The 14,450-nt window shown below is 43.8% G+C and overlaps 1 protein-coding gene across 1 annotated transcript; it reads right to left on the bottom strand.

Annotated features, from left to right (window-relative positions):
- Window positions 1-469: 469 nt before the first annotated feature.
- Window positions 470-4,127, bottom strand: LOC107294794 (homeobox protein Hox-B9-like; the record flags this gene model as incomplete). Its single annotated transcript, XM_015824056.2, has 2 exons — window positions 470-648; window positions 3,627-4,127. Coding segments are annotated over 2 exons (680 nt in total), but the record flags the coding sequence as incomplete, so codon positions are not given.
- Window positions 4,128-14,450: the final 10,323 nt, after the last annotated feature.

Here is a 14,450-nt window from a genome sequence, read left to right as displayed (position 1 = left end):
ATGTTCTGGGGAGGGGGGGACTTGAAGTGCACATTGTTTGGAAGGCTTCAGATTAGGATAGGGATAGGCCAAATAAAAAAAGGAAGTAGCTATGTTTAAAGACTATTGCCTGTCAACAATTACTTTTCAATGCATACCATTCCTCCCCACCCCCCTTAATGTCCCATGCTGGAGTGATCAGTAAATATATTTAAGAAGTGGGAAGGACTTCAAATGGAAAAAAGCAGGTGCAGTCATTCTGAATCACTTGCATGCCAACCAGGAGGCCTCTTTCTGGCTTGGCTTGCTTTTGTTTTCTCAAGCACAGCTGAGAAGGAAGTCATTGCCCATCAAAAACCATCTAAGTTTTGAGAGGGATGAAAATTGGGATAGAAAATTGGGATAGAACAAAGAAAGGGGGAAGAAGAGAGCTTCACTCTTTGCCCTGTTCCTTATTCATTTTCTTCATTTTCATCCTGCGATTCTGAAATCAGATTTTGACTTGTCTTTCACTCAGGTTGAGATGCCTGGCCAGTTCATGTCTACGGTCCCTGGTGAGGTACATGTTGAACAGAAATTCCTTCTCCAGTTCCAGGGTCTGGTACTTTGTATAGGGACATCGTTTCTTCCTGGAGGAGCAAGCATGCAACCAGTTGGCTGCCAGATTACCTGGGGGGGTGGGGAAACAGGGTCACTGAGGAATTAACATCAAATCTTCTGAGGTTCTCCAAATCACTTTGCACCAACTTTCGAACTACTTGAAGACAAACTCATGTTCAGTGGAGACCAACCAAGTCTTACCTGTAATGTAATGTTGGAAAAATGTACAAAATATGCCTGCTGTATATCAAAACAGTCGTGTTTGACAGCAAATAGGCAAACAGTACTTTAGAAAGGGGGGGAAAAAGAAAACCACACCGAGGAATTTATTCAGAGCTGGAAGAATATATTTATTTACACATAAGGGAAGGAAGGAACTTTATTCAAATGTTTTAAATTTATTTTATTTATTTATTTATTAATTTAATTTATATCCCGCCCTTCTCCTTACGGACTCAGGGCGGCTAACAACCAGATAAAACACTAATCCCCAAAAACTACAAATTTAAAAACATAAGTAAAAACAAATATTAGTAATTTGGTCAAGTTAATTTAAAAATTGCTTTAAACCCCATTAAAACTTTCCCCTAGGCCAGTCCTGCAAGTTGGAATAGCCAAGTCTTAAGGGCGCGGCGGAAGGAAGGGAGATCAGGGATCACCCTGATCTCTGGGGGTAGCTCATTCCAGAGGGTGGGAGCTCCCACAGAGAAGGCCCTCCCCCTTGGGGTCGCCAGCCGGCACTGTCTGGCCGATGGCACCCTGAGGAGACCCACCCTGTGGGAGCGTACAGGCCGATGGGAGGTAATCTGTGGCAGAAGGCGGTCTCGAAGATATCCCGGTCCGATGCCATGGAGCGCCTTAAAGATGATGGTCAGCACCTTGAAGCGCACCCGGAAGGCCACCGGCAGCCAGTGCAGCTCGCACAGCAGAATTCATCTATGTATATGGCACATGGGTAGGTAAGCAATCCACACGCATCATCTTTTAAACACTGGCATTAAGGCATATTTTCCATCACTGACATACAGTAGAAATTCCTTTCCTTTCCCTTTCTGTTTCAAGGGAGAAACTAATTGCCTGTATGTTGTCCAGAACACCTGTGTTTTCATCATGATCCTCCTAACCCCTAATCAAATGGGGAACGTGGTATCCTCCCTTGAAAGCCACAACAGGCTCCCCAGCAGTGACATATGATGCATTCTGCCCAGAGATATTATTTTAGCCCAAACAGACTTTCAGAAATAACAGCCCTGCAGTTGGAGCACTCATGAGTCCTTTTACAGGGGACAGAGAAAGAGCAAGACTCTAGCTAGAAGCCAAATAAAATGCTAGACATAATAGGTTTACTCAGGGTTAAAGTAGGGCTGGTGTGGCCGGATCTCCACTAACAACACACCAAAACCCAAACCAAACAAGGGCAAGGTATGTGTGTGTGCCTTGTGCTGCCCAAGGGAAAGGGTTGGAAGTGCAGAAGTGCAGAAGAAAAGCCATCTCCTGCCTTGGTTGGCAGGCTATTCTTAACCACAAAATGCACATTTATAACATACATACACAAATACAGTGTGTTGATTGGACTCAGGCGAATGCCTTTCTGTCAATAAACAAGTTTAGGGAGGAGCTGAACTGCACCGAGGTGAAAACCCAGCTTCAGTCTGAGGCAAATGGGGTCCTTTTTGCTTTTTCGCCATTTCTGCCTTCTTGCCACATCCACCGGACAGACTTTTCCAGCTGCATTGCACGGGATGCCGGTCGGCAGCCTGGACCTCGGGGAACCAAGACATTTCTCGGGCAAGGGTTTCCCCCCCCCCCTCTTCATTCCGGGGCCGGCGAGAAGGTAGGCAAGGGAGGGAGTAGAGGGCCAGATAAGCTTTTCTCTTTAATCTTCCCATTCTTTTCAAATTTTCCCTTAGTTCTGATCTGGAGTTTCTGCCAATACTGCGGCACAAACCCTGCTTTCCCGCTCCCGTCCACTCCCAAGGGCAGGGATACTATCAAGATCGAGACACTGGCACAAATGTCAGGGAAATTTGAAAAACTCAAATCAATCATCGTCATCACCATCATCATCGACGCCCCCCTCCCCTACAAATCCCCCCCCAAACCATAACAAAAAACTTCTTGGAAAGTCATCTTGTGGATGAACTAGCACCCTGATTTTAAGCTATCAGGTAATCCGCACACATCAGGAAAATATCGAAGTCCACTCTTCTCTTATTGGAAACATCCCCGGCACTGGGCAAAGGGCAGGGAGAAAGAAGCCGAGCTCCCTCGCCTTGCATTATAGGTAAGAAACAAACGAGGATTCGCATTAAATTTTGTCGCGTCTCCCTTCCTGACCCGCCCTACCCCACCCCCAGTTTTTTTCACGATGTTTCTCCTCGAAGGTGACTGTGTATTGGGGAAGGGGAGGGAGATAATAGTCACCAAATTGCATAAAGGACACGAGGTTAAGTTTAAGAGTTTGACAATCTGATCCTCTAAGCAAATTTAAAACAAACAACCTTAATTAAGCTTGTTTCTCTTTATTCTGTTTTTGGGAGGGGAGAAGGAGAGGCATTGGCTCTGAAATATTCGTACCCATGCCTGAATCCCCCTTCTTAGTTGTCAATGAGATCTTCTTTCCATACTATATTCATTCTTCCAGCCTATTCCTCCCGCAGTCTCTCTCCAAACATGCACACAGACACACACGCCGAGGCTCACTCAACCCCCTTCCCAGTCTATTATCTTTGTCTCCCCCCACCGCCAATTTTATACATACAATCGAAGCCCGCGGAGTAACTTTCCCTTCCTCAAGCCATCGGCTGCGTCCCTTCCAACCCTCACTGTTCAATTTCCACTCCTATTTCACTGAAGTTTTCCAACAATACACTAAGTCGAGCAAACCACCCACTCCACAACCCCCACTCCTAGATTAACACCAGTGGCTTAGATGGGGGAAGAGGCAGATTTCTCTTTTATTTTTTTTTAAAGCTGCCCATTGTGCCTTTTATGACACCCCCTCTTAGGTTTTTATGATGTTTACTTCCTCACTTTTTATAACTTACTTTGGTCTGGCCTGCTTTTGTCCTCGCTCCCTTCACAAACTTTATTGTCCTCGAAGCTGGGCCTTTGACTGAAAGCGGTCCCTTCCCTTCCAGCAGAAGGGTCTAAGTGGTACTCCTGTGTCCCCTGTTTACGGATCTCCCCGGGGTGTCCCAGCAGCGGTTCTGTTTTAACTGGTCCCTGCCCGGCTATGCTTTCTGTTCTGGGCACTGGGTCCAGCCAGCTTCGTAGAAACCTGCTCTCTGAGGTAGGGATGTTTTGATGTTGGAGGTAGGGATGGTAGACCGAAGGAAGAGTAGCAGCAGTGTGTGGCGGCAGAGGTGTCCAGGAAGCGCCGAAAACGGAAGATTTGGGCTGTAAACTACAGGAGGGGAACTCGAGGAGTTCAGTATGGGTAGTTTGCCTGGAGTTTGAGTATTGCCCAGGAGATAATTTGGCGGCGGGAGAGTCTTCGTTGTCATGGCTTATAATGGAGTCGACATAGTAATTGCTAAGAGTCCGACCTCAGGCACTGTATTTCGCACTAAGTACTAGCAGGCTAAATTGAGATTATTTTCAAGTAAATCTCTACAGGGTTGCAACTGTGATCATGTCCAGTCAAATGTAAAATATTTTTGCCCTAATAGTTTAAATTGTCAAATTCAGGTAGTTCTTCCTTCTCTCACTGAAATCAATGGGGATTTAATAACAATAAAAACCTGTGCACATCTCATTGAGTTCACTGGGGTTATTTAAGGATTGCAGTCTGAAGAATACTTACATTTGGGTGGATCGAGCCCTTCAAAAAGAAATTTAGCAGTTGGTATATAAAAATGACATATTAGCATTTGCAGAAGAATTCTGTTTCAGAGTTATTTTGCAGAATAATCCAGTTCAGCTTGGTTTGGGCTAATAAAATTGGTTAAGTTTCTCCTAGACTCCAGGAACAATCAGTATCTAATGCTTCTTTTGCTTCCATGGCAAACTTAGCCAAAAGACGGGGGGGGGGGGGGGGCTCAAAATGTTTCCTTTTAAATAATCTCTTGTTTAAAATATGGCCAGTATGTGAAAGTTTTCTGAACATGCTCTGTGGAGATCATCCTATAATGTGTACAGTGCCTGATTTCCTCAATTTAAATAATGATAATCCTAAGGTTAGAGGATGAGTTAGACAAGTTTTTTCTGAACAGACACCTCACAACAATTAAAATAGAACATAAAATAAATGCTATAGCATGGCATTTTTTATTCAAAAAAATCATATTTGGAAGCATCCTCTTACACTTTGGGCATTCAAAAGTATATATGGACTGTTTGAAGGTATTAAGGAAACACAAGCTTTCTCATTGGCTGGAATTTACATCAGAAATGGATTAGCAAGCATTTTTGGAAGTGGTTAGAGGGGTTTTTTTTTAGAAAAAAAGTTATGAAATTTACTGAACATTAACTGAAAGGAAACACCTGTTCAGTGTTTTTTTGCAAGACATGTTTCCACATTTTACCTGTAATGAATATATTGTTGGGAAATCCTCAGGCACCTCCTATAAATAATTATGAGGCATGTCAGCAGCCGAGTAAATAATTTTGTAGAGTATATAAATTGATACTCAAATTATGTCAGAGTTTCCCTGAAACAGAATACAGAACTTTCTCCAGTGGATCAAACCACACAAGAAGACCTGTAAAAGCCATTTGCCTTTCCATGTGCTGGAGTTTTATCCAGGAATATATTCATTTTAATTTCTTCTCTTTCATAAAAAAAGGCATAGTGCTCATCCATCCCTGTTATCTATCAAGACAGACCCTCTGGATATTGTTTAAAATAGAGTTATCACATTTAGTTCATTTAGAGATATATTAATATATAAAGATTTTTTTTAAAAAAAAATGGGGGTGTTTTTCACTCAGTCACCTGAACTGTGAGATGGACAGCAAATAAATTTGATAAATATAAACAGTTTTCCTTTCTGGAGAATTATGGTTCCCAAAGCCCTTCTGTGTTAAATGGTTTCTCCCGTCTCAAATATTTTTTCAAGGTCATCTACTAAACGCAGCAGGGACAGCAAGAAGATTACAGACAAGAGCAGTTACTAAACAAGGCTTCCAGATATCATCCACTTAATTTAGGGGACTTTAAGCCAAAAGGACTCATCCCACATAAATAAAAATCTCTTGATTGAGTTCTGAACACCTGGGTTTGCTTGAAGGTGTAAACTTATTTCTGTTTAGCTTTCAAAATCTGTGACTTGTTTAGAAAGTGATGGGGCATTTATAGCCCAAAAGTTAAGAAGACTCATTCCATTTTAAACATTCCATAGAACACTATCTATTCCAAAGTAGAAAACAGTTGGCTGTTCAAAAATACCTTTATTATTTTGGGGAAAAAGTTCACATTTCACACCCTCTAGACTTCTGTTTAATGTGTTACATATGGAGAACGACTCTTTCTTGAAAATATCCAGTAATTTAATTAAATATACAGTAGGGCTATAACGTCTTTCAAATCATGGTTTCTCCTCTCTCTTTCATTTATTTTTGATGAATTATCATTTGAGATAATAGCTATTCTGTATGACCAATTTTTCATAGAAATAATATTTCACCATACAGATTTGGGATTACAATTTTTTTTTACTTTTCTTGGTAAATGGCAAGTGTTTAATTTTCTTAAAAGATTACACACGTCACTAGCAATCCCTCTTCACATTTATTTAGTAATCCACCATGTAGAAAAAACTTTGCCCCTTTTTCCAAACAGCATTTTGCCCTTTTTGTGCCTTTCATATCATAGAAATAGCAACAACCACCAGGATCACTGTAGAGCTTCTGTCTAACTGATTAAACGGTATCAAATGTTGCAATGTTTCTTGGACGTGGTGGAGATCCGAATACTGTATTGATTGTTCTTCCAGGCTTTTCAATGAGCTGCACAAAGGGGAGTGCGATTCCGTCCGTCTACATACCTTGGGAGGGAACTCAGTGGCACACACAAAGGATTACACTGTATATGGGTACATTTGAATTATTCAGAGAAGAAAGGAGCTTCTGTGAAACCGGAGCGGGAAGTGCGTACACGCGTGACTTTCACTGAAACATCCTCCCTTGGCCCAAATGGCTGGAAACGAATTCCCTTTGGTTTCAATGGATCTAACTTTCAAGAAAGGGCATTTGGGCTTCAGTCGTAATCCGGACTAGGCCAGTCAAGGGCTGAGTTGGATTAAGGGGATGAAGGACCGTACGCCCACGAAGTTTCTCTAAGGGGAGGGGGCGGCTTTGACACACGCGCGCCTCGGCTGAGATTTCTTCACCAGAAAACTAGCCTAAGATTTCAGCCTATCACGAAACTCCTCTAAGACTTGCACCCCTTCGCTTACTCCGAAGGTGCACGCTCGGGTTAACGGAGAGGGTGAATTTCGAGCCAATCGATCTGGAGTCTAAGGCGGTAGATCCGGTCGGTTTTAAATCCGGAACTGATGGTCTGATACTGTCGCGGTTTCCCTGATTCTAAATTAAAAACCTTCTTTTGGGATCCAGTCAGCCTTTAACGTTTGCAGTGGTTCACACACAGATTAAACCATCAACAGGCACAAACATGACTTGCTTTTTAAAAAAAAATAAAAATAAAAATCGGGAAACAGAACTCCACACACAGACATAAAGTGGGGGGGGGGCATAAACAATTCAGAAACGAGTCTTTGTCCTAGGTCAGGGCTTTTCAACCAGTGGTACTGGTACCACCTGTGGTACATTGGCACCTGGCAGGTGGTACGTGACCATCCTAGAAAAGTGGTAGCGGGGGAGGGGAATGAGCTGAACTGGTGGCAGCACCGCACAAGCCTGAGCGAGAGACGGCTGGAGCTTCAGGGCAGTCAGGGCTCAGCGGAAGCGCCAGGATCAGCGCCAGGATCCAGCTGGAGCTCAGTGCTGATCCTGGAGCTTCTGCTGAGCCCTGAAGAAGCGCCAATCAGCTGGAATGTTGCAGCCTCTCCAGAGTCTTGTGATTTACATTCAGATGCTTGGCAACTGATTCATATTTATGACGGTCACAGTGTCCCAGGGTCATGTGAAGGGACCAAAACCTGCTGCAACCACCCAGCAGACGGGGGGACTAAAAACCAAACACCCCCCACCCCACCCCCGCTGCCAATCTTCAACAGAAATGCTCACAACAATGAAAACCTTGGACAGGAGGAAGAGCGCCCCTGGGTCGGCAGGCAGGTGTCTTGCTCGGCTGTGGCTTGGGGGGTACTTTTTTCAGTGCCATTGTAACTTCAAACAGTCACTAAGCGAACTGTTGTAAGTCGAGGACTACCTGTACTTTATCACTTTTTTCCTTTTTTTTTTTTGTCATCACTTTTTTGACACCTTGCTAGGCGACTGGTGGTACTCGGATATTGCCATATCCTAAAAGTGGTACAATGGGTGAAAAGGTTGAAAAGCCCTGTCCTAGGTTGTGAAAGAGACTTTACTTCAGTAAGTTCTGGAGAAGGAGGGAAGGCTTGGAGTAGTTGAAAGCTTTGTTATATTTATCATAAAATATGTCTTTGTAAGGGTGTTTTTTTCCCTAGAAAGTTGAAATCAATCTTTCTCCATTTCCCATACCAACTCAGGATTCTAACTATTTGGGAAGTTTCTTGAATACAGGTGGAGGGAGGAAAAAAAAGTTAAGGGAAATGTGCCTTCTCCCAGAGAGGAAACAGATGAGCAGATGTAACAGAAAGCTCCAGAAGTTGAAAGTGGAAAACCCAAATTAGAAAGCAAAGTTCCAAGCCAGGTTTAACTCTATCAGTTAATAAAACACTTTGATATCTTTTCCTGATATCTGTGCACAGGACAAGGTGGAAAGTTCTTTAAGAAAATTGAAAGGAGGGGAGGGAGAGACAGATGTTGAATTTTGGTTGGATAGGAAACCATTGGATCACCTTCACTGAAACTATTGCCTCTAAGTTGCCTTTGAGCCCAGCTTGACTCCTGGTGACTTCATATACAGTCCACACAGTTTTGTATTTCAGAAGTGGTTGCCACTGTCTTCTTTCAGGATGTTTCATTTTCCGGACTTACAAGTCTAGCCTATGGCTCTGGTATTCCCTAGAAATCTCCCATCCAAGTACTTAACCAGGCTGGACCCAGCTTCCAAATCCAGACATGGTCAGAGATGAGAAGACAAAAACCTTGGTTTGAAAGACAAATGTGTAAGCCAAGCCTTTCAACAGTTAAATGACTTTAGCCCACAAGTCCTTAAGTCTGAAGGTTGAGGGCTAATCCCATTTATTAAGGAGCACTAATTATTCTGGTTTAGCTGTAAACAATAAATGCAGAAGAGTGGGGTGAATGAGCGCATTTTTAGTCAAATAGAATTACTTTTATTATAAATGGAATGGGGTGCAGAAAAATGGATACAGGTTCAGAAAGAAAGCAAATATATCCCTTAAATGAATATTGATTGCAACATCATTATAATCTTTGGTCCAATTTAGTGATTAACTTTGTAGAAGTCACAAATTTCTCATTCACACAAGAACATTGTAAGTGTATTTACAACTATAATTGATTCCAATAAAAAGTTCAGGTGAGTCCTGATTACAGTATTTGTACTGCAAGGCAGAGTGCAACCCAGCAGGAATATCATCCTCTGCCTAAATTCCAAGGAGTAACTTCTGAAAACTGGTGAGACTTTTCCCCAAGTGGGTTTTGAGATACTATATACTTTTTTGTAGTTCATTGTTGTTGTTACAATCTGATTCATTTGAATAATGGCTACAACAGCTATTACTCTTTAAGTCACTGCAAAATGTCTTAAGCCGAGATTCCTAAGATGTGTTTTTTAATCTGCTAATTATGAATGAATCTGTATATGAACATTCTGCAAATCAACATAACTTGAGCTTCAGCTACATTAGGGACCCAAGAAAAGGGACTTACAGTGCAATTCTGCACATTAATTTGGGAGTAAATAAAAATAGTGAGTAGACCCCACTAAATATTAGAGAGTTCTGTATATGTGTCTAAGATTATGCTATTAGATTGTTAGTCTTAATGAGCAGAAACAGAGAGGAAGGAAAAACATTAGAAAAACTTTCTAGTACTGTAGTTCCTTACATGCATATAGAGATACATTTTCAGACATTACTGTATTTAAAACTTTCTTAGGAGAGGCATTTGTGTAACTAATCTGGAGGTGCAGTGATTGGCCACATTAGCATGTGATTCCCAAAGGGTGCTTGCAGGGAGAGGCAGGTAATACAGTGATATCTGAAGTACTGCTCCAGTACCCTGTGACACAGAAGAAGGGCAGAGAAAAGGCAAAGGAGCAGATCCAGTGCTCTATTCATATTGTGCCATATTTGGAGACATAAGGACCATCTACTATGGGGTGAAATGGAAAACCAGGCTTCAAAAGTAAGGAACTTGTTAGTGCAGGGGTTGGGAGAGGTAAAAAGAAAGAAAGGTGGTGAATTTCGGTGACTGGGTTTATCAAACTATCTTTCTATGTGGTGTGTGTAGGAATGAGGGTGGGGGAGGTGGAAGAAATAAGCTTTAGGCCCCAGCAAGAATGTGTGAGCTTCAAGCTTCTCATTTTGCAGACTGCATTTTAAGCTTTTATAAAGTGAACTCAGCTTCAGGTAAGACTGATCTTATTTTTTTACTTGGAGATGTTCAGAAAGTCTCAAAGCTTTCTTGAATGGAAAGCAGAAAGCACCTAGGATGGTTTAGCCCTAGTATCAACTCTTCATTTGCCCAAGTGTGGTTTTATATGACATGGGTATAGGTGTATACTTTTTTCTTAGTTTGAAGGAATATTGCAGCTCCAAAACTGATGCACTGTTTATTTATAAATGCACTCTCCAAAGTAGTTGTGACTGGAGGGCTTACAGTATTATCTAAGGCAATTTAAGGCTGCAGGCTATTGGAAGCAGGTCCCTTATGTGCAGGAACATGGAGCAAAGACATTTAGAAGATGGGACTTATTCCAAATTGCTTAAAACAAACTATCCCAAAGATGCTTTTTCACGAGGCAACTGGACTTTCTTGTTTTTCTTTGAAGACATTTCACTTCTCATCCAAGAAACCTCTTCAGCTCTGACTGGATGGTGGGGAATGGAAAGATTTTTTTTTATAAATGTTTTATTTATTTTCTATTTTCACAAACAAGTGCTCAATAGACAATGTGATGACTGAGTCCATTACAAATTCGGTGATACATATAGGTTTTTCCAACTAGGTCCAATGTTACACCCGCCAGTACATCCTCTCTTCTTCTGGTAATAAATTTTTTTCCACATTAAGCAAATACAATTCTTATTATTGTTAGTAAACATACAATTACATATCAACATTTGTTACATTTTTCTAATAATATCAATAATATCAGTTTAGAATATCTTTCCTAGCCAAAACATATCTTAATTGCATTTGCATTCAATTTCCACCTATGTCATGGTTCCAACAGATGAAACTCTTCAAAAGAACTTTGAGGCATTGTTTACCTTAAAGAATCTTTTATTCGAGAAGCATAACATCAGCACTGCATAATCGAAGCCAAAAACTGATTTCCCCTCCCCTGAGCACATAGTATCAAAGCACAATTCCCTCCTCCAATTAACAGTCATAAATCACATTCCCCAATTAGCTTGAAGCGCGGGCTTCCTCTCCAGTTCTCCAGCCCGCCAATTCCTTATCAGCTCTGGTTACAATAACCTTGTTTCTCACGCTAGGTTTAGTGTTGTTATGTCTAGCTGAACTCTCGTTCACATCCGCCCTCCCAGCATCATCTAACTCTAAAAGCAAAAAGTAAAAGATGGCTACATTTCCATCTGTTGTCAATGCAAAAACATCCGATATTAGCAGCGTTGACATCCGCCCCCCCCTTACAAAAAAGATAAATCCTGTAATATAAACAAAAGCACAGGTTAGGGATCGCCTCTCGGTTTGTTAGGGTGTTTCTTATAAAATCTAGTAATGAGTCTATCAGCTTTCACATCGCTAGACTTCACCCAAGTGGCTTCAGACAAGGTATATCCCTTCCATTGTACTAAATACTGCAATTTCCCTTTAAAAATTCTAGAATCAAGAATACACTTTACTTCATAGTGAGTCTGTCCTGCCACCATGAGGGGTCCGGGTGCCTCCTTAAGGGGAAGTCTTAAAGTGGAACCCTGATAAGATTTCAACAGGCTGCAATGGAAAACAGGCTGAATTTTTCCTAAGAGCTTAGGGAGATTTAATTCCACTGTGACTGGGTTAATGATCTTTACAATGGGGAAAGGTCCCAAGAACTTCGGTCCTAACTTCTTACTGGGTAATTTGAGCCGTAAATATTTAGTCGACAGATAAACCTTTTCCCCAACTTGGAATGTTCTTTGAGGAGCCCTTTTTTATCCACCTGCTTTTTATATGTCTTGGAAGACTTTTTTAAAGCAGTTTTTGTAGTTTTCCAAAGTTCTTCCCATCCCTTCACCCATTGATCAAGTGTCTGGGAAGCAGAGGGCGCGGGGGGGGGGTATTCAGGTATCGGGTTGAACTCTTTTCCTGTGGCCACTTTAAAAGGCATGAAGCCAGTGCTGCTGTGAACAGAGTTATTGTAAGCCACCTCTGTGAAAGGGAGGAGGTCAGTCCAGTTAGTTTGTTGGTAGCTGACATAGCATCTGAGATATTGCTCCACCATTGAGTTCGTGGATTCAGCCGCCCCATTAGTAACCAGATGAAAAGCAGATGATAGACCTTGAGATGAACCAATTAGTTTAAGGAAACTTCTCCAAACTTTAGCTGTGAACTGCACCCCCCTGTCCGAGATTATTCATTTAGGTGCGCCATGCAGCCGGTGTTGTGATTCCGTGCCAGCCTGTGTTCCCAACAGCTGAGTCTGAGGAATCTGAGGAGGAGGTGGAGGAGGCCGTTGAGGGGCCATCAGGGTCAGAGGGAGGCTCTGATGAATTACAAGACTCACAGCTTGATGAAGAGCCTGGCCCCTCCAGTCGTGTTTCTGATGAAGCTCAGCTGTGTGAGGAGCAGGAGTCAGATTTGGAAGGCTCACACCTGGATGAGCTAATTGATGCTCGCAGACGTCATCAAGTAGCAAGAAAAAAACAACAACAGTCTATGCGACTACTCCAAAGTAAAAGGAGAAGGCAATGAGAGGCAACGCCCTGGGACTGCTGTATAAAAAGGGGAGGTGTGGGCGTTGCTGGTTGCTGAAGGCAACCGTTTGCAAAGTGCTTCTTGGAATCCTGGTCTGTTCGTCTTGTTTGCAACGTGTTCCTGTGGACTNCAACCCGGACATGTTTCCTGTTTTCATGGGACAATGCCGCTTGTATATCAGTGTGAAAGCAGATGATTTCCCCACTGACCGGGATAAAGTGGGGTTTATCATAAGTATGCTCTCTGGTCCTGCAGCTCGTTGGGGCACACCCTTGCTAGCCCAACCTAGTCCATTGATGGACAACTTTGTGGGGTTTTGTGAGCACATGGGGTTAATGTATGAAGACCCCATCAAGACCCAGATGGCTACCCGGCGTTTGAAGGCTCTGAGGCAAGGCCGACGCCCCCTGCAGGGCTATATCAGCGAATTTCGGCTGCTTAGCCAGGATTCAGCTTGGAATGAGGCTGCGCTCGTGGATGCTTTCCAGGATGGATTGTCGGAGGAGATGCTGGATGAGCTGGCCCGTGTTGATATTCCCCCGGACCTTACTGGGCTCATTCATCTCTGTCTGCGGATCGACGCCCGGCTGCAGCAGCGAAGGAGTCGCCGTGCCATCCCAGAGACCCGTACGGCCCCCGTTGTGGGTGCAACCCCGGTCCAGAGGGAGGAGCCAAGGGAGTTAGGTGCTGCCAGACCTCGTCTATCGGTGGCAGAGATGAAGAGGCGACGTTCGGGGGGGTTGTGTTTTTACTGTGGGGACCCTGGGCATTTGGCCGCTTTCTGCCCCAAGAAGCGACGAGGGGCGTCTGTGCTGGAGCTTGTCCCGAGACTGCCATCGGCTCCCCTATCGGGAAACGGCCCACGCCCGACCTGAAAGGCCTTTTGGGTCGGGCGCCCCGCACCTCCGAGCCACACCTTTCTGATGCTGACCACGGACCTCCAAAACATTTGATCTTGGAGGCGCGCCTGATTCTTCCTAAGTTGCCCAAGGGGATTCCTGTCCATACGTTGATTGACTCTGGGGCCACTACAAACTTTATAGATGCAGCATTCGTGGCACAATGGGCGATTCCCCAATGCCCCGTGGATCCACCGATGTTAGTGGAAACCATTGATGGTCGAGTGCTTCGGTCTGGGCCAATTAAGGCTGCCACGCAACCACTATGTATGGCCATCAGTACCCATGAGGAGGCCATCCAGTTTTATATCACCTCAGACCTGCATTTCCCTGTGGTCTTGGGAATGGTGTGGCTTCGAGCGCATGACCCACAGATTTATTGGTCACAGAACTTGGTCACCTTTCCAAGCTTGCAGTGTGTGGACCACACCCGCCACATCTGGATGAGGAGAAACAGACTCAGGCTCAACCCTTCCAAGACTGAGTGGCTGTGGTTGCCGGCCCCCCGGCATAGTCAGCTGACTCCGTCGCTGACTATAGGGGGCGAAACTTTGGCTCCCTCGGAGAGGGTATGCAATCTGGGTGTCCTCCTGGATCCACGGCTGACACTGGAAGACCAGTTGACGGCCGTGGCCAGGGGGGCGTTTTACCGGGTACGCCTGGTTCACCAGTTGCGGCCTTTTCTGGACCGGGACGCCTTGCGCACAGTCACCCATGCTCTTGTCACCTCCCGCCTGGACTACTGTAATGCTCTCTACATGGGGCTCCCCTTGAGGAGCATTCGGAGGCTCCAGTTAGTCCAGAATGCAG

Source organism: Protobothrops mucrosquamatus, unplaced genomic scaffold (genome assembly GCF_001527695.2).
Source record: "Protobothrops mucrosquamatus isolate PMUCROS unplaced genomic scaffold, P.Mucros_1.0 scaffold2098, whole genome shotgun sequence".
Lineage (NCBI taxonomy): Eukaryota > Metazoa > Chordata > Lepidosauria > Squamata > Viperidae > Protobothrops > Protobothrops mucrosquamatus.
Note: the sequence above shows the minus strand (reverse complement) of the source record. Positions and strands in the feature narration are given on the sequence as shown.